A 21,107-nucleotide genomic window follows, 5' to 3' on the forward strand; every position below is an offset into this window, starting at 1 on the left:
TGGGGTTGGAGAGACAATCTGCTTATTCATGCAACTGATTCTCTTTCAGGAAAGCCTACTTTAAACACCACAATAGAACCATCATCTACAGTAAATAGAATCTTTTTAAAAAGGCAAGTTTACAGGTAGGTGAAGTTATGATGATGGATATATAAATCATGTTTTTAGAGCAGGGTTTAATGACTGAGTGAGCTGAAGCCTGTTAGGGAGTGCCTTAGTTCCACTGCTTCCTTCAAGTCTAGCTGAAAACTACCCCAACAGAGGGAAAAGGCCTAACCTCAGCTCCTGCATGGCTGAGCGCACAGCCTCGAGAGCTCTAGCATAAGCACGAGGAAAGAAATGATTCATCAAGTAATCTTTGAAGCCGGACTGAGATGTGTTGATGCTCAAGATAGAGGACTAACTCCTAGCACAACCTAAAAAGAGGAAGTTCCTAACAGAGAGTCCTTAGAGTAATTAAACTTTGAGCCTCAAAGGTAAAAATAAAGGAAAGTCGATTCACCGTTTGGCACCTACATGCTTATCCTTTCTGCTAGCAAGACACAATCCAGACCCAGCCTTACACTAAATTCAGTGGAACCCCTGCTACATCAATACTGTTACACTTGATAAAGAGGGGACAAATCCAAACCACAAGAGACTTCTGACAAAAGGTCAGATAAGAGCTTGTTAGTTTATCATTCCTCCTCCCACCCCCCCCCTTGCCTGGCACCACTAAGGTAAGTGACTTTTTCTGCAAGGACATTGAATTAATTCACTTAGTATTTTGGGATATAAGACTAGAGCTTCCCCAAACCCAAAACATTATTTGCACACTAATTCACTATCACAAAGAAATGGAAAAAACCTTAGCAGCCATGCCTTTCTTCTGGCTTACCTCTGCAATAGTGGACTTGCAGACTTCCCTGGCCACGGATTCAAACTTCGGATCTGTAGTGAGGTTCAGCTTGTAGTTCCACAAGAGCTATAGAGAGAGCATTTGTAGAAAGGGGGTTTAGGACCTTCCCGTCATCCTTCTACAATTCAACAATCAATTAAAAGTCCCCTTGACAACACCTTTGTCCCTTCATTTCTGCAATCATTTTCTCATATTGAACAAATTCAGGCTGTTTGAAATCTCTCCATAAGGTCATGAGCTGGCTCATTAAAAGGAAATATATCTAACGAAGACAATTCTATAACTGAAAGGATAAAACAATGAAAGCTCTAACTTCCTACCTGCTGCATATTTAGCAATGTCTTTAGCCCACCACCCCTTTCCACACCATGGCTTATCTGCCTGATGCAAATGATCTAACAAGAATAAAGCCTCAACATGAGCAGATTTCATACTGAAAATCTAATAAAAACCTAGCAAAAAAGGAAGGAGACAATGCAGCTGGTTCCTTCTGTGAGGAGTTGTGACCAGACAACTTTTTGAATGCAGATATATTTCAAACCCATCCCTCTTTTGCCAAGTATAATGATACATTAGAGGTTAGACCGTGAAATGCCTGGGTAAGGGTGACTGCTCTTCTAGGAGCCAGAGATTAGCTCACACAAAGCCTTGATGCACTGGGTCATTGTACAAGAATCAATCTTGGACAAGTCACACCCTGCAGACATATACACATCCCAGATGTCCTCCTGAGGCACCATAAAGTAAAAATACAGGGTAAGACAGCAAAACCTCAGCAAATTAATATCAGAGATGTTGCCTGAGAGAAGCTCTATGTCCTGGGTTCAGCTGTAACAGTTATTTTTCTCCGTAGTAGCTGGTGCAGTGCTGTGTTTTCGGCTTTAGTCTGAGAACAATGCTGATAACACACTGATGTTTGTGGTTGTTGCTGAGTGGTGCTTGCTCCGATCAAGGACTTTCTCAGTCTCATGCTCTGCCAGGGAGGAGGGGTACGGGAAGCCGGGAGGAAGCAGAGACAGGACACCTGACCCAAACTAGCCAAAGGGGTATTCCATACCACAGCACGTCATGCCCAGTATAGAAACTGGGGGGAGTTACCCGGAAGGCCCAGATCGCTGCTTGGGTTGGGCTGGATATCGGTTGGCTGGTGGTGAGCAATTGTATTGGGCATCACTTGTGTTTATTGTTTTCTTTTCCTTTTCCCCTCTTAGTTTTATGTTCTCTCCCCTTGTTATTTCACTAATCATTATTATCACTGGTGGTAGCAGTAGTGGTTTTGTATTATACCTTAGTTGCGGGACTGCTCTTATCTCAACCTGTGGGAGTTACATTCTTTCGATTCTCCTCCCCACCCCTCTGGGAGTGACGGAGGGAAGAAGGGGGGGAGTGAGCAAGCGGCTGCGTGGTTCTGAGTTACCGGCTGGGCTTGAACCATGACACTCTATTAGCTCATTTGGGATTTTTTCTAGGAACTTCAGTTGCACTTATTGTAGAATGGTTAGGGTTGGAAGGGACCTTAAAGACCATTTTTTCATTAACATGAAGATAAAGTAATTTTAAAAATCCACTTTGAATACTCTGCTTTTGTGACAAAATCAAATTCCTATCAAAAACATAAACAGTTTGGTCAAATGTTTATTTTGAAATTTCAATTGTACAGGATACACTAGGAAAACACAAATCCATGCCTGTAAGCATGGAAAGTAGCTTTACATCATCTCCAAGAGGGTGGCAGCACACACAGAGAACCAAAAATTGAGTCAGTGCAACTGTACCATCTTCAACACCTTGCATCATGGTTTTGGAGTTATGAGCAGTAAAAAAGGAGATGATGGGAAACTAGGGTATTTTAGAGGGAGTAAATTGTAAATATACAGGTTTAATAGATAAAAGTGAATAAACAGGGAATCTGTCCTCACAAAAGAGTGCTGTAGACCTCTCCCAGGATCAGAAAGACAAGAATGAGGTCCAACAACATAAGAATACACCTCTGTATTTGTAATTCTAAACTTTGGAGAGTCTTAAATGAGATGCTCTCCAAAGGAACCTTCCCACAGGCAGAAGGAAAGTTAATCTTGCAGGTTTAAAATCCTGCTTTTAGCACTAGGCAGTGTTTTCCTAGAAGATGATCAGCAGTTGTACTCGCAAAGACTGCAGAGAGAGGCAAAGAAAACATTTGGACATGAAACGCCCACTTCTCTGGTCTAGCTTTTTATCACTCCCCTTCAATTTCAGCCTGGGAAAATGAGACTTTGCCCACACTTCCTATCCGTGAATGGCTTCTGTAATCCACAGCAGCCTGATGCCTGCCTTGTGGCGGAGATACTGTCATTTAATCCAGCAGAAGAAAGGTCCAACTTTGATTTCTAGAATTCTCAGTTTCTCCTACATTCAGGTGATTTCTGTTGGCATATTTAAATGTCAGGTAGATAGGCTTTAATTACTCAAGTTTTCTCTTTTTCAAGAAAAAAAAACAAAAAACCAACAACCCCCCCCCAAAAAAAACCCAAAACTTAAACAGAAATGTAATGTGCCCTTCATCTGATCCAACCCTGCACAAAGGAATTACAGCTGCCAGTGAAGTCAGGCAGCACAGTGCTAAAGGTTAATTTATAAACACAGTTAGCAATTACTAGTTGTACAGCATGGCCAGATTTCATTTCTGGACTATATCTTCCAATTATAAACTAAAATACAGCTTCTGCAGCATCCAAAACCAGGTCCATCACTGAGGTGTGCACTTGGTCTTGTGTCCAGACCTAACCAAACAATTAAGGAGCTTCATATGGTATATTCTAACAGAATGTGAATGAGAGAAGCCAACAGAAACCTAACACCAATCTTAACTCTGATGATTTTTGGGGGTCTTTTACAGAGTCTTGGGATTTGAAGAGTCAGCTTGACAGCCTGAAAACTGGCTAACAGTTTGCTCACTGTTAAATGCAGCACTGAGAGGAAATCTGTTCTAAAACCAGCAAAGTGGTTCAAATTGCCTCTAAATATCACACACACACCCCCCACAGCATTTTCCAAGTGAGTCTAAGAATTTAGCAGCTGTGAAAGTAATACAGGTGGCTTCAGCAGCTGAAATGAAGAGTTTAAATTCAGCACTGCTCACATCTTTCCCAAAAGGAGAACATCATATTGCTCCCAGTAACTCACAGGAACCACCCCCAACTATAAAATAGGAAAGAAGTCTGCTATCCTCCTCTGATACAGAAGTACAGCATATAAAGCTCTTAAATATGTGCCACTCTGAAGTCTCCAGGAAGACCATAGTGGCTATACTGGGTTAAAGAAATCACCTTGTGTTCTTCCTCCACAGGCCAGTACAGAAACCCAAATGTGTCCTGATTAACACCTTTTACAAACTACCAAACTATGCAAAATACCTATGGTTGAGAAGGGATATAAAGGTGTAAATGACATAGTTAGAGACTGAATAAACCAAAGCAAGACTTACGTGATTGCAGTCTGAAGAGATTTCATTATCTGGCTGGAAAAAAAAAAAAAAAGAGTCAGTTCACTGCTGCTGTCATGCATTTAACATACAGAAGAGTATGAACTTCTAGAAACTACCATACTGTCAACTAGTTTGCACTGTAAGAAACGATTTGACATAAGCAGTATGAAATTTTAAAAGCTGCATAAGAGGAGTGATGACATACAAGTACCAAAAAGATCAAAATAACAGGTACTTCAGACACAATGCTGTCTTAGCTCTACAGAACATAAATGGCACAAGAGTAGCAGTGTTTACATAGATGCTGCAAAACCACAACAAGCCCGCTGTGTGTGGCCTAATTGTCCAAACTAAGACAGCAAAAAAGCATTTGTAGGAAAATAAAGATAGGGTAGCAGAGTTTAAGGAAAATAAGAGTTTCATGCATACAAGTGAAGGAGAAAGGTAGGACTCGCTTCCCTCCCCCAGACTGAAGTGTTCATATTCCCCATTTGAGAAGCAACATCTTTTCTTCCAGTTCAAAAGAGTCTGGTTCAAAGCAGCCCTGAGATTTACTCCTTCCACCATGAGAAATGGGTAACATCCAATATTCATATGTTGTCCCAAAATATTCCTTACATTCTCCCAGGGAGCTGCTTTGGAAAGAACTCTGGCTGCAAACCACCCTGTCCTCCTTCCAGCCTGAGCAGCAATCACAATGGAGAGCTCCTTGATAAAAAGTTCACTGTGCAAATCGAGATCTCACCTCCAGAACAAACCAGCGCAAAGGCAGGACAAGATCACCTGGCCATCATACCCACAGGAAAGCCAACCCTGACTCACATCTCTGCTTACACCACTATTTAGATGCCAGGCATGCTCCAAGAGCTACAGACACTCAAAACCACTCAAAGCTTAAAGACATCATTGGCACCTACACATTGGAGCTCAGATACTTGATGTAAGACAGCAAACATTACACCAGGGTTGGAAGCAAGCAGCCTACATCCCAAACTGATTTTCAGTGCATTTACTGCTGCGCAACATGTTTCACCAACACTTGTACTATTGCTGCTTCAGAGAGCACAAACACAAGTTTATGGGTAAAGAAGAGAGCATGGGAAATGTTTCCAAGCCCCTAATTAGAACCATTATTAACTACAGCACTTTCATTTTGTATGGCAGGAAGTGGCAGGAATTACCTCTCCGTTAGAACATAAAAACCAAAACGGTACCTAAAGGATCACAGTAATTAATTGGTATTTGGTCTAACTGACACCACCTAAAACTGTATGTCAAAAAACAATTATAAATTTACAAATTAGGACATCAACTATTATGTTTATTTTTAAAGCCTAGCAGACACCTGCTCATTACCCTCTGCCTGCAGAACTGATTTCCACAACTGAGAACTAAAATCCCTAACATCCAAATCACACTACTTTAAAGCAGCCTCTAAGACCAACACTGTCATAACTTATAAAGTTCTTTTTACATAATTTTCTGCACCCATCCTAATCATTCAGCAACAAACGGAAGTTTGAGACTAAGCTCACTGCAAAAGTTGAGTCAGAACGCCCTCCAGTGAAGTTGCTGCCTCAGTTGTTTAGCCAAGGATAGATCCTTTATAAAAATATATAGGCCACCACTGTAATTCTCCTCTAGAGGAAAGGACTTAATAATGCTAAAATAGTTTGTGTTGGAAGGGACCTGTCCTGGGTTCAGGTATAAAAATTATTTTTCTCCTTCTTAGTAGCTGGTGCAGTGCTCTGTTTCAGCTTTAGTCTGGGAACAATGCTGATAACACACCTATGTTTCTAGTTGTTGCTAAGTAATGCTTACCCTGATCAAGGACTTTTCAGTCTCAAGCTCTGCCAGGGAGGAGAGGCATGGGAAGCCAGGAGGAAGCAGAGACAGGACACCTGACCCAAACTGGCCAAAGGGGTATTCCATACCACAGCACGTCATGCCCAGTATATAAATTGGGGGGAGTCACCTAGAAGGCCCAGATCGCTGCTCAGGTCGGGCTGGGTATCGGTCAGTGCATGGTGAGCAATTATATTCTCTCCCCTTGTTATTTCCCTTATCATTATTATTATTGGTGGTAGCAGTAGTGGTTTTGTATTATACCTTACTTAGTGGACTGCTCTTATCACAACCCATGGGAGTTACATTCTTTTGATTCTCCTCCCCATCCCTCCGGGAGCGAGAAGAAAGAAGGGGGGGAGTGAGCGAGCGGCTGTGTGGTTCTGAGTTATTGGCTGGGCTTAAACCATGACAGTCCTTTGTGGCGCCCAAGGTGGGGCACGAAAGGTTGAGATAACGACAGATCTGACCAGAGTGTGTCTAATCATATTTGTGATAAGCATTCATTGTTTCGGATTAATGGTCACTCGTTACAATGTTGATTTATTGGCTCTCAGAGTTGTTGCGCTTGATCTCAGAGTTTCAGCATGTTGTACCTTACTTACAGCCACTATTTGCTGTTTTGGTGTTTATCGGCTGGGGGGCCTGGGCTAAGGTTCTTGTTTCACTGTACTTCATGGTAATGACTTGTAATACAATAGACTCATTGATCATAAAACTGGTCTGCCTTGCCTTCCCAGAGTGGTCATCACCTCTATACTTTGGGAGGCGTATAATGGGAACTTTGAGCAATTACACATCTTATTTTTCCTCTTCAGAGGGTCAACCTACGAAGGAGACATTTCCTCACACCCTCCGCTCCCCCACCAGGCTATTTAAAGCAGCATTTGAGAATAAAGGTTTTGGATGGCCTTTGAATACCCTTGAAACCTGCCTGCTGCTTGTTCTGGGGATCAGCATGTTGCCACAAATACTGCATGTGTTTTGCCCATGGCCATCCCACCCTGAGAATGCCCAATCTCATCTGATCTCGAAAGTCAAGCATTTTGAAGAAAGATGAAGACAAAATGCATGCACTACAGGGGATGGCATCTGAACAAGAGTTATTAATACATGAATCAGAGGAAGGGGAAGAAGAAGAAGAGGTGACTTCTCGATCCTGGACCTCGATCGAGCTGCAGAATAAGGGAAAAGATTTCACCCATCTTCCAGGGGAGCACATTGTCACCTGGTTGCTCCAATGCTGGGACAATGGGGCCGATGGTCACGAACTAGAAGGTAGGGAAGCCAAGCAGCTGGGATCACTTGCTAGGGAAGGAGGAATTGACAAAGCAATTGCAAAAGAGAAATGAACGCTCAGCCTTTGGAGGCAGCTCTTGGCAGCTGTGAAGGAAAGGTTTCCCTACAAAGACGATATTACGAATCGCTCAGCCAACTGGACCACGATAGAGAAAGGCATCCAGTCCCTGAGGGAATCAGCCATTCTAGAGATGATCTATCGTAGGCCGGATGCCAGGAACACATCCGTAGATCCAGATGAAGTCGAATGTACACGACCCATGTGGCGGAAACTTACACGGAGTGCGCCATCATCATATGCCCACACATTGGCATCAATGACCTGGAGTGAGGCAGCAGCACCAACAGTGGATGAAGTGAGTCGTCAACTCCGAGAGTTCGAAGACAATCTCACCCCTTCCATCATTTCAGCTGTGGAAAAACTCCTGACCCAGAAGTTCAAACAAGTGAGAGATGATCTATCCAGCTCCCCATGTGTACTGATCCACGTCTCAGATGTTAACAGAAGGTGCCCTATTGCCCAAGAGAGAATATACAGGAGGTACACGCCACGGGCCACCCTATGGTTTTACCTGCGGGATCACGGAGAAGACATGAGAAAGTGGGATGGAAAACCTACCTCAGATCTGGAGCAACGGGTGCATGAAGTGAAGAGAACAAGTGTCATGGATGATCCTCTCAAGAAAGCTGCTGCTCCAGTCTTCGGTAAGCAGCTTCCCACATGGAAGGGAAGAGCTGATTTTAACTCCAACTCCTGTGATAAGGAATTTTAATCCATTTCTACAAGACTCAAGAGCAGAATCTTAACATGACTATTAGAGTGGCCCTGCCTCGAACCAGGTGGAGGAGAGGGATAATCGGGTTTACTGCACTGCATGGATCAGATGGCCTGGCACATCGCTCTCACACGAGTATATGGCTCTAGTAGATACCCGTGCGCAGTGCACCGTGATGCCATCAAGCTATCAAGGGGTGGAACCCATTTATAGTTCTGGAGTGACAGCAAGATCCCAAGAGCTAACTATACCGTTAGAGAGCCAGCAGGACCTGCTCACCCTTTAACAGCTCCATATAGCCAGTGTGAAAGCCTAATGGAGAGTGGAGACTAACAGTAGAGTATCGTGGCCTGAACGAAGTCACACCACCATTGAGTGCTGCCGTACCGGACATGCTAGAACTTGAATCTGAACTGGAGTCAAAGGCAGCCAAGTGGGATGCCAGAATTGATATTGCCAATGAATTTTTCTCAATGCCTTTGGCAGCAGAGTGCAGGCCACAGTTTGCTTTCACTTGGAGGGGCGTCCAGTACACTTGGAACCGACTGCCCCAGGGGTGGAAACACAGCCCTACCATCTGCCCTGGCCTAATCCAGACTGCACTGGAACAGGGGCAAGCTCCAGAACACCTGCAATACATTGATGACATCATCGTGTGGGGTGATACAGCGGAAGAAGTTTTTGAGAAAGGGAGGAAGATAATCCAAATCCTGCTGAAGGCCGGTTTTGCCACAAAACAGAGTAAGGTCAAGGGACCTGCACAGGAGATTCAATTTTTGGGAATAAAATGGCAAGATGGACGTCGCCAGATCCCCACAGACGTGATCAACAAGATAACAGCAATGTCTCCACCAACTAACAAGAAAGAAACACAAGCTTTCTTAGGTGTTGTGGGGTTCTGGAGAATGCACATCCCAAATTACAGTCTGATTGTAAGCCCTCTCTGTCACGTGACCCGGAAGAAGAATGATTTCAAATGGGCCCTGAGCAACAACAAGCCTTTGAACAAATTAAACGAGAAATAGTTCATGCAGTAGCCCTTGGACCAGTCCGGGCCGGGCCAGATGTGAAAAATGTGCTCTATACCGCAGCCGGGGAGAATGGTCCTACCTGGAGCCTCTGGCAGAAAGCTCCAGGGGAGACTCGAGGTCGACCCCTCGGCTTTTGGAGACGGGGATATAAAGGATCCGAGGCCAGCTATACTCCCACTGAAAAAGAGATACTGGCAGCCTATGAAGGGGTTCGAGCTGCCTCAGAAGTGATTGGAACTGAAGCGCAGCTCCTCCTGGCACCCCGGTTGCCTGTGCTGGGCTGGATGTTCAAAGGCAGGGTCTCCTCTACACATCATGCAACTGATGCTACATGGAGTAAGTGGGCCGCACTAATTACACAACGAGCTCGAATAGGAAATCCCAGTCGTCCAGGAATTCTAGAAGTCATCATGGACTGGCCAGAGGGCAAAGATTTTGGGATGTCACCAGAAGAGGAGGTGACGCGTGCTGAAGAGGCCCCACCATATAATGAACTGTCAGAGAGTGAGAAGCAATATGCCTTGTTTACTGATGGGTCCTGCTGTATTGTGGGAAAGCATCGGAGATGGAAGGCAGCTGTGTGGAGTCCCCTGAGACAAGTTGCAGAAACTGCTGAGGGAGAGGGTGAATCGAGTCAGTTTGCAGAGGTGAAAGCCATCCAGCTGGCCTTGGACATTGCTGAACGAGAAAAATGGCCAGTACTTTATCTCTATACTGACTCATGGATGGTGGCAAATGCCCTGTGGGGGTGGTTGCAGCAATGGAAGCAGAGCAACTGGCAACGCAGAAGTAAACCCATCTGGGCTGCTGCATTGTGGCAAGATATCGCTGCTCGGGTGCAGAACCTGGTGGTGAAGGTACGCCACGTAGATGCTCATGTACCCAAGAGTCGGGCCACTGAGGAACACCAGAATAAGCAGCAAGTGGATAAAGCTGCTAAGACTGAAGGGGCTCAGATGGCCTCAGATTTGGGCACACTCAATCCCACTGTCCATGACACCGACAAAGATGTTGAACAAGATCGGTCCCAACACCAACCCCTGAAGAACACCAATCGTTACTGGTCTCCAACTGGACATTGAGCCATTGACCACAAAAGTCTCTGCGTGCGGCCACCCAGCCAATCCACCGAGTGGTCCATCCATCAAATTGATGTTTCTTCAATTTAGAGACAAGAATGTCGAATGCTTTGCACAAGTCCAGGTAGATGACATCAACTGCTCTGCCCCTGTCCATTAGTTCCGTAGCCCCATCATAGAAGGCCACCAAATTGGTCAGGCAGGATTTCCCCTTAGTGAAGCCATGTTGGCTGTCACCAACCACCTTGTTGTTTCTCATGTGCCTTAGCATGCTTTCCAGGAGAATCTGCTCCAAGATTTTGCCAGGCACAGAGGTGAGGCTGACTGGTCTGTAGTTCCCTGGGTCTTCCACCTTCCCCTTCTTGAAAATGGGGGTTACATTACCCTTCTTGAAAATGGGGGTTACATTACCCTTCTTCCAGTCATCGGGAACTTCACCTGACTGCCAGGATTTTTCAAACATGATGGACAGTGGTTTAGCAACTTCATTCGCCAGCTCCTTCAGGACCCGTGGATGGATTTCATCAGGTCCCATGGACTTGTGCACATTCAGGTTCTTAAGATGGTCTCGAACCTGATCCTCTCCTACAGTGGGCCTAAGGTCTTCATTCTCACAGTCCCTGCATCTGCCTTCCAAGACTTGGGTGGTGTGGTCAGAGCATTTGCTAGTGAAGACTGAGGCAAAGAAGTCATTAAGAACCTCAGCCTTCTCCAAATCCAAGGTAGCCAGTTCTCCTGATAGCTTCTGGAGATGGCCCACGTTGTCCCTCTTCTGTCTTTTATTTGCTACGTACCAATAGAAGCCCTTCCTGTTATCTTTCACATCCCTTGCCAGATTTAACTCTAAGTGGGCCTTAGCTTTCCTCACCTGGTCCCTAGCTTCCTGGACAATGTTCCTATTTTCTTCCCAGGCTGCCTGTCCTTGTTTCCACCTTTTTATAAGCTTCTTTTTTCCCCTCTAAGTTTCCTCAGCAGCTCCTTATCCATCCATGGAGGTCTCCCAGCTTTCCTGCTGCATTTCCTTCTAGTCGGGATGCAACACTCTTGAGCACGGAGCAGGTGATCCTTGAATATCAACCAGCAGTCTTGGGCCCCCCTGCCCTCTAGGACTATATCCCATGGAACCTTACTAAGGAGGTTCCTGAAGAGGCCAGTCTGCTTTCTTGAAGTCCAGGGCAGTGAGCTTGCTGCATGCCCTTCTCACTGTCCTGAGGATCTCGAACTCTACCATCTCATGATCGCTACAGCCAAGGCTGCCCTGGAGCGTCACATTTCCAACCAGTCCCTCCCTGTTGGTGAGCACGAGGTCCAGCATGGCACCTCTCCTTGTCGGCTCCTCTATTACTTGCAAGAGGAAGTTGTCTTCCACACAATCAAGGAACCTCCTGGATTGCTTGTGCCGGGCCGTACCGTCCCTCCAACAGATGTCAAGATGGTTGAAGTCCCCCATGAGGACAAGGGCCTGTGAGCATGAGGCTGCTCCTATCTGTCTGTAGAGCGCTTCATCCACAGAGTCCTCCTGATCAGGCAGTCTATAAAAGATCCCCACAGTAATTTCCCCCATCACTGTTCTCCCTTTGACTCTGACCCACAAGCTCTCTTTTGACTGACCACCTGTCCCCAGACAGAGTTCCATACTTTGAAGCCTATCTCTGACATAAGTAGCCACTCCCCCTCCCCATCTGCCTGGTCTGTCTTTTCTAAAGAGCCTATAACCTTCCATTCCAACACTCCAGTCATAGGAGCCGTCCCACCATGTTTCTTTGATGCCAGTGATATGATATCCCTGTAGCCCTGCACACATCTCTAATTCCTCTTGTTTATTCCCCATACTACGGGTGTTTGTGTAGAGGCATCTGAGCTGAGCTCCAAATGAAGCTGACACATTGGCTGGAGCAGCTGAAACATCTCTACATTGCTCCAAGCACTTATTACAGGTGCTGCCAACTGACTGGGAGTGTTGGGATGGATTGATGCCCCCCTCCCCCAACACATCTAATTTAAAGCTGCCTTGACCAGCCTGGCAAGCCTACTACCAAAACAGCTCTTCCTGCTCTTCGTCAGGCCAGTTCCACCAGCCTCCAGTAGACCTGGCCTCCCAAATTGAGTCCCATGTTCTAAATAACCAAACCCTTGACTATGGCACCACTGTTCTAACCATTTATTGACCTGCCAAATCTGCCTGGCCTTTTCAAGGTCCTCCCATTTGACCTGGAGGATTAATGAAAACTTATCTGAGCCCCAGAGCCCCTAACCACCTCTCCCAGGGCTCTGTAGTCCTTCTTAATGTTCTCCAGGCTACTGCTATCTATATCTCTAGCACCCACATGGACCACTAGAAGGGGGTAATAGTCAGCAGGACTTACTAGAGCAGGCAGCCTCTCAGCAACATCCCTGATCCGAGCCCCCAGCAGGCAACACACCTCCCTCGAGACTGGATCAGGCCGGCAGATGAGCGCCTCTGTGCCTTTCAAAGTAGAGTCCCCTACTGCTATGACCTGCCACTTTTTCCTGGAGGCACCAGTAGTGATCCTCTTTACTGGTGCATCAGCAGGGTGCTCATTAGGTGTGGTGGGTGCTTTCTCATAAGCCCCCTACAGAACTGTGAAGCAGTTCTGGGTGGGGGCATCGGATTTAGAAGGAAGCCCCTTGCTGTTAATTGTCCTCTTCCTCCTTTTTTTGTTGCGTGTTTTTTTTTTCTTGTTACTAATTCCCAGCTTCCTGCACAGTTTGGGCCTGGAGCAAGCAGCCCAGCTCCCTCTCAGCTTCCCTGGCATCTTTTAGCTCACCAACAGTCTCCTGAAGCTCAGCCACCTGCTGCAAGAGTACCTCCACCAGGGTGCACAGAGTGCAGCCCTGTCCATCGTGCACCCTTGCCACAAGAGACAAGCGGAGGCACCTACTACACTCATTGTCCTTGTAGGGAAACCTTTCCTTCACAGCTGCCAGGAGCCGCCTCCAAAGGCTGAGGGCTCGCTTCTCTCTTGCAATCGCTTTGTCAATTCCTCCTTCCCTGGCAAGTGATCCCAGCTGCTTGGCTTCCCTACCTTCTAGTTCGTGACTGTTGGCCCCATTGTCCCAGCATCCGAGCAACCAGGTGACAGTGTGCTCCCCTGGAAGACGGGTGAAATCTTTTCCTATATTCCATAGCTCAGTCAAGGTCAGGGATCAAGAAGTTACCTCTTCTTCTTCCCCTTCCTCTGATTCATGTATTAATAACTCTCGTTCAGATGCCATCCCCTGTAGTGCACGCATTGGGTCTTCATCTTCCCTCATTACAAGAGTTGATCTTTGTGGCTCTCATTTGCTTTTTCCCTTGCTTATAGGGGCAACTGATATTGTCATGGATTGGTCCTTTGGTTCAGCTGCAGTGTCTGTAACTGGGGTTGGAGTGGCTGCAGTGTCTGATGTCAGGGTTGGTGTAGCTGCTGTGCTTAGGGGTTGAGTAGCTGCATTGTCTGTTGCTTTGCCATCAGATCCAGAGACATCTTTTTCCTGCTCCTTACAGAACAGGGCTCTGTAGGCATAGGCCAAGCCCCAGCACGTTGCAGCGAGTTGTCCGTCTCTGGTATTGCCCAGATAACAGCACACCTCGTCTAAGTGTTCTGCTAATTTTTCCAGATTTCACCCCTTGTTCAGGGGTGAAGTTCCAAAGCACTGGAGGGGCCCACTGGCCTAGATACTTGCCCATACTATCCCACACACCCTGCCACTCATGACTGTCCAGCCTCAGGGAAAATCTCTTGGTGGTCCTCTTAGATTGTCATTTAACCTTAGACAAGACCCGAGCCTGACCCTGCTTGGCTTTCAAGATCAGACAAAATAGGGCGTTCTCAGGGTGGGATGGCCATGGGTAAAACACACGCTGTATGTGTGCCAACATCCTGATCCCCAGAACAAGCAGCAGGCAGGTCTCAAGGGTATTCAAAGACCATCCAAAACCTTTAGAACTCTCAAATGCTGCTGTAAATAGCCTGGTGGGGGAGTGGGGGGTCTGAGGGAATGTCTCCTTCATAGGTTGACCCTCTGAAGAGGAAAAATAAGATGTGTAATTGCTCACAATTCCCATTATACGCCTCCCAAAGTATAGAGGTGATGGCCATGCTGGGAATGCAAGCCAGACCAGTTTCATGATCAATGAGTCTATTGTATTACAAGTCATTACCATGAAGTACAGTGAAACAAGAACCTTAGCCCAGGCCCCCCAGCTGATGAACACCAAAACAGCAAATACTGGCTGTAAGTAAGGTACAACATGCTGAAACTCTGAGATCAAGTGCAACAACTCTGAGAGCAAATAAATCAACATTGTGATGAGTGACTATTAATCCGAAACAATGAATGCTTATCACAAATACGATTAGACACACTCTGGTCGGATCTGTCGTTATCTCACCCTTTCGGGCCCCACCTTGGGTGCCTGGTGCCCAACATCAGGCTCGAACCCATGACCCTGGGATTAAGAGTCCCATACTCTACTGACTCAGTTAGCTGGGCTTAAACCATGACAGGAGATCATTTTGTCCTGACCCATAAACTGAATAAACATGCTTTCCCCAGCAGTAACACTTGAGAAGAGGGCTTGAAGAGCCTGATCTGTTCTCATCCAAGTGGCACAGGTACACAATGTGGTTTGCAGGGCCACAAAAAGGCAGTGGCATACTTCTGGGGACATTCAGGGGAAAACCTGACAGCAATACCCTCAGGTAAGCAGTTTTCTACCCAGTACGAGCGTTTAAATTCCTTGCATGCAGATTTCTATCCGAATGATAAGAAAGAAATATGTTGTTGCCAAAGTTGCACTACCCCAGCAAGGTGAGAGCTGAATGCATTAAGCACAGGTCAACACTGCAACCAAACCCACCTATTCTGGTTTCCCATTATGTCTTTAACTAGCCTTGAAGAGTTCTTGCTCAGTGTGAGAATTAACTCTGTTGGGTGAAAAACCTGTCAATCTCCATACAAAAGGAAAATAAAAGTTTACCCACCAGGTTACTAAGTCATTTATTTGTCCATTTTAGGATTACCACACAATACAGAGTAGAGAAAAGGCTAGAGATAGGACTGTCCTATGACAATTTTGAAAGAAAGCTAAACCCCAAAGGTTTAAGATGCATCAAACAGATCTCCATAAACAAGTCAGGTATTTCTAAGTAACACTGAGAGGTAGGAGCATCCCTGGTGCTCCTAGTGCATGAAGAAAGAATACCTGGCACAGCACCTCTTACGAGACACCTACTACCACAAGGGTTTTCCAACCCCCAGTAAACAGAAAGTTATTGTACACAGGTTGCTATAAACTGCATTTGAACTCGGTGCAATAAGGGAGAGATGTGACTTACGCAGCAAGATCAAGATCAAGGAATCATAGAACAGTTTAAGTTGGAAGAGACCTTTAAAGGTCATTTAAAGATCTTCTTTGTGTGCATTTTTATCAGCTGCATTTTGAAATGTGTGGCTCATGGTGAGTGCTAGGCTTGGCACCAACACAAGTGGTTCAGTGCTCTTTGCCCAGACAATCTAGAAGGCATAGCAATATATTTATTCCATCCTCATCACCCTCAAAAAACAAGAAGCAAGGACAGAAAAGCCTTACAACAAATTAAGAACTGCCATGTTCAGACAATTTTCATTTAATCGCAGGTCAAGCATTCCAAAAGTAACATTTTCGGGCTTCCTGAAGCCTGCAAAATTCAATTTAGTAAATTCGGGTTCACATCTCTAACTATAACATAGCATCTACCAGATTATCTGAGGCAACCAGATTAACAAGGATATTTTTATAATTGATAATCTAGCAAATGACCAAACTAGCCTTACCAGCGAGGTCAAGAAGAGAAAATACTGTGGAATAACTTGGATTTTCATCTATTTTTTACACAAGAAACTTCTCCTGTTTTAGCTCATCCTATTTCCAAGACAAACCCTAAAGCAATTAACTGCAAAATCAACCATTCATGAAGTATTACACGTAACTAAGATAGTGTAACTGTACTGCAAAAAATCCCCACTAAGCCAAGCCTATCCTCTTCCCAGCTCTCACGCTGCTGAAGCACTGAATTTCACTGCAACCTGCATTTAGTGGGGAGAGACAGAAAGTTCGCTACCACAAGGAACAGAAGGGAGGTACAATTAAACATCCATCTAACCCTTCTCAGCAATAAAGAGCTTTGCTTTGCATCTGTATCACAAAGCTAAAGCTTTTTGGTACTTACTTTTTAGGTGTACTTCAGCAAAGCCTATCAGAACTCAGGAAGCAGATCAGTAGTTGGTGAATTATAACATGCATCAGTTGGCAGGGGGAGGGAAAACCTCCCAAACCCCAATCTGCCCTCCTTGCTTCTCCTTAAGAACTTCTTTAAGGTGTTTGCTACTCGTTTCCTGCTTTCCACTGAACTGAAGCCACTCACAAGCCTCCAGGGTCAGTGCTGCTGGGGGGCTGGATGACACAGGATAAGTGTAAGATTAACTTAGGTCAACCTGAGCTATCATGGACCTTCTCTCTCAAAACCAATCCCTGGGCCCAGCTCAACCTGAAAGCAGGCCAGAAGCTAGCAAAAAAATCTCTATATTCTCTTCTCTACAAGGGTAGATTTAGATTAGACATTAGGAAGTTCCCTGTGAGGGTGGTGAGGCGCTGGCACAGGGTGCCCAGAGAAGCTGTGGCTGCCCCATCCCTGGCAGTGTTCAAGGCCAGGTTGGACACAGGGGCTTGGAGCAACCTGCTCTAGTGGAAGGTGTCCCTGCCCATGGCAGGGGTTGGAACTGGATGAGCTTTAAGGTCCCTTCCCACCCAAACCAGTCTGGGATTCTCTACAGGACCAGTGAGATTATCCATCTGAAGTCCTGGGAGCAGCTCTTACCACAAGGAACCAAAAAAGGGCAAACCTCTGAGGAAGTTAGGCTTGCACACTGACAGAACAGCCTGGCTGACTCTCATAAGAGTAGTTTTTATAAGTAAATAATTCCCACTGTGCCAGAGTGGCTGCCAATTCTTCAGGCAAATTGGATGAGAAATAAGAGTGAATTATAGATTAATATCTCAGGACTTTGGCTGAAGTCTTCACTGTGCTGCACACAGCACATGTAGGAGAGGATGGAAACTATTTGATCATTGCCAAAGAGAAGTAACTACTTGGCTGGAGAAGAAAGAGTTAAAGAAGAAACTGTGTGATAAAGCAGAGCAACCCAGCTGGCCAGGAGCAGGAGAACAGAAAGATAAGGAACTGGTTATTTTGGGACTGTTTGTGAAACAACGAAGAATGCTGGAAAAAACAAAACTGTAAACCAGGAACAAAACATGATGTGCTAAAACTAGCTTGGTATAAAAGGTAGAGCAATAGGCTAAAAATATCTTTTGCTAGAATGGTATATAAGAGTTAGAGCAATAGGCAATAAAGTGATTCACTGCATGAAGATGCTCTGAGTCTGTGCCTTACATACGCCACAAGCACAGGCAAAAAAGCTGATTTGTTCCTTATCAGTTGTATTTGTGATTACATTTTAGAGCCCAACACTTGCAAACCTAGCATTTTGCAGGCAACCACTAAGTTGTCAGAGACATGCAGCAACCACATGGGAGCAAGGCTGTTTTGCTCTAAGCTCCCAGGTTGCTGCCACAAGCATTAGCACTGTAGTTTCCCACAGATTCACACATTTGCAAGTAATTTAAGGCATATCAGGCCCATTTGAACTTGCAAATCTGCTTCTCAGTACAAGCATTTCAGCGATGACAATCCTACATCAAGTAACCAACTCTTCACTGCACAAGATGGTCTTCAGAAAACTGAGTTGTTCCAGTCATACTTGCAATGCAAAACTGGGAAGAAAAAGTATTATTAAAGCATATATTCTTCTCTTGCGCTTTACAGTGAACTGTCCTCCACTGATCCCAGCCTTCCCCTTCCTAAAGCACAACCAAATGAGGATAACCTGCTGAACATGGCATCCGCAGCAGTATTCAGATGAGAGCTCCGCAGCTACATAAATAAAAATTGCTGCTCCAAGCCGAGACTAATTGTGTCTTGTTTTTAGGGAAGGAGGAGGTGGGTGCAACACGATTTGTCTGGTCTAAGGGGACAAACACCAACTTTATTTTCAGCTTGGCAAGTTACCACAAGTGCTCTCAGCTCAACTTCAGAACTGGAGGAAGAGCTTTGGCATGGAAGTAGCTAACATGTGGAACAGCAAAATTCCCTACATGTTGCTTCAAAACCAGAGCAGACTACTGCACAGACTTGGCACTAAGCTTGCTGACTTTCTTCAGTAAGACACCCCCTAAAACACCCAGGTAGTTTCCCACACATTCCTGGAAGACTGCCTCCTCCAATGACTCCACCATGCTGGGGAAACCTTGTCAGAACAAGCGAGATCTTACCAGCACAGGTGGGGCTCACCACTAGAAGCCAGTTCTTGCTGCTCTTCAAGATAAGTAAATCGGGGTTAATCCATCAATTATTCAAATTGACTTGATCCTTCTTCCTCATATTCTATTTAAAGTTTTGTTGGAAGTAGGATTAACAGAGTGAGACTTTACACTGTGAAAACAGGAGAGCAAGGAAAGGCACATGGCATTCAGGCTTTACACAGCAGCACCGTAATGTGAGGTGCTCATAGGCAGTTTGCTGAAATGATTTAATTCTTTAAGGCAGATTTACAGTATCCTCTGAAAAAAAAAATTAAATAAAATAAGCCTTTGCATGAACACCCTTGAATTTAAGAGTCATTCATGCTGGGTTTTTTTTCATAGAATGGTTAGGGTTGGAAGGGACCTTAAGATCATCCAGTCCCAACTCCCCTGCCATGGGCAGGGACACCTCGCACTAAACCATGTCGCCCTTGAACACGGCCAGGGATGGAGCATTCACAACTTCCTTGGACAGCCTGTTCCAGTGCTTCACCACCCTCACAGTAATGAACTTCTTCCTGACATCTAACCTGAACTTCCCCTGTTTCAGTTTTAACCCATTACCCCTTGTCCTACCACTACAGTCCCTAAGGAAGAGTCCCTCCCCAGCATCCTTATAGGCCCCCTTCAGATACTGGAAGGCTGCTATGAGGTCTCCACACAGTTTCTCTTCTCCAGGCAGAACAGCCCCAACTCTCTCAGCCTGTCTTCATACGGGAGGTGCTCCGGTCCCCTTATCATCCTCGTGGCCCTCCTCTGGACTTGCTCCAACAGCTCCATGTCCTTCTTATGTTGGGGACACCAGAACTGTACACAGTACTCCAAGTGAGGTGTCACGAGAGCAGAGTAGAGGGGCAGGATCACCTCCTTTGACCTGCTGGTCACACTGCTGGGGATGCAGCCCAGGAAACGGGTGGTTTCTGGGCTGTGAGCACGCACTGAAGCCGGCTCATGTTCAGTTTCTCATCAACCAACACCCCCAAGTCCATTGGCCATCCAGCCAATTCCTTATCCACTGGGTGTCCATCCACCAAATTGATGTCTCTCCAATTTAGAGACAAGGATGTCGTGCGGGACAGTGTCGAACGCTTTGCACAAGTCCAGGTAGATGACATCAACTGCTCTGCCCCTGTCCATCAGTTCTGTAGCCCCATCATAGAAGGCCACCAAATTGGTCAGGCAGGATTTCCCCTTAGTGAAGCCATGTTGGCTGTCACCAACCACCTTGTTGTTTCTCATGTGCCTTAGAATGCTTTCCAGGAGAAACTGCTCCAAGATTTTGCCAGGCACAGAGGTGAAACTGACTGGTCTGTAGTTCCCTGGGTCTTCCACCTTCCCCTTCTTGAAAATGGGGGTTATATTACCCTTCTTCCAGTCATCGGGAACTTCACCTGACTGCCAGGATTTTTCAAATATGATGGACAGTGGTTTAGCAACTTCATTCGCCAGCTCCTTCAGGACCCATGGATGGATTTCATCAGGTCCCATGGACTTGTGCACATTCAGGTTCTTAAGATGGTCTCGAACCTGATCCTCTCCTACAGTGGGCCTAAGGTCTTCATTCTCACAGTCCCTGCATCTGCTTTCCAAGACTTGGGTGGTGTGGTCAGAGCATTTGCTAGTGAAGACTGAGGCTAAGTAGTCATTAAGAACCTCAGCCTTCTCCAAATCCAGGGTAGCCAGGTCTCCTATTTCCTTCCAGAGAGGGCCCACATTATCCCTAGACTTCCTTTTGGTGGCAACATACCTATAGAAGCCCTTCCTGTTCCCCTTGACATCCCTTGCCAGACTCAATTCTAACTGGGCCTTAGCTTTCCTGACCTGATCCGTAGCTTCCTGGATAACATCCCTTTTTCAGAAGTCTTTCCTTCTAATCAGGCTCATTAACAGCCTCCATGCTAATTTGAGCTATGATTTTTTTACAGAACTAATTTTGTTACTGTGCTGCCCCAATGTAGTTAGCACAAAATTTCAGGCAGATTCACTCCCAGCTCCCTTTGCTGGTGGTTTATTGCCATTCAGAATGGAACAATTCTGGATTGACCACACATGCTCCTACTATCTTTGCCAGAGACTGGGTGACCCCGTGCTTCAGGAAGCCAAGTGAGCAGAGAGCTAACTCCATCTGCAAGCAAACCATTTGGCTATTAACGCTTTGAACCCACTTACACAACTAAAAGTCAGTTTTCCTCTGCTTTAACACAGACCCAAATTTGTTGACAGTCTGATGTTTCAACATAATTCTCTTACAAAGCTTAAGTCATAGATCATAAACTGGTTTGGGTTGGAAGGGACCTTAAAGCTCATCC

The 21,107-nt window shown here is 45.7% G+C and overlaps 1 protein-coding gene across 1 annotated transcript in view; it reads right to left on the reverse strand.

Moving 5' to 3' along the window:
- LOC115619009 (Golgi apparatus protein 1-like) overlaps positions 1-21,107 on the reverse strand; it is an 88,699-nt gene that overhangs the window by 48,715 nt on the left and 18,877 nt on the right. Inside the window, exons 2-4 of the mRNA XM_030511026.1 lie at positions 4,362-4,394; positions 831-964; positions 517-532 (exon numbers count right to left, since the gene is read on the reverse strand). Of these exons, the coding sequence (XP_030366886.1) occupies positions 517-532; positions 831-964; positions 4,362-4,394 (183 nt within the window). The remainder of the gene's footprint in view (positions 1-516; positions 533-830; positions 965-4,361; positions 4,395-21,107) is intronic.

This window comes from Strigops habroptila, chromosome W, assembly GCF_004027225.2.
Source record: "Strigops habroptila isolate Jane chromosome W, bStrHab1.2.pri, whole genome shotgun sequence".
Lineage (NCBI taxonomy): Eukaryota > Metazoa > Chordata > Aves > Psittaciformes > Psittacidae > Strigops > Strigops habroptila.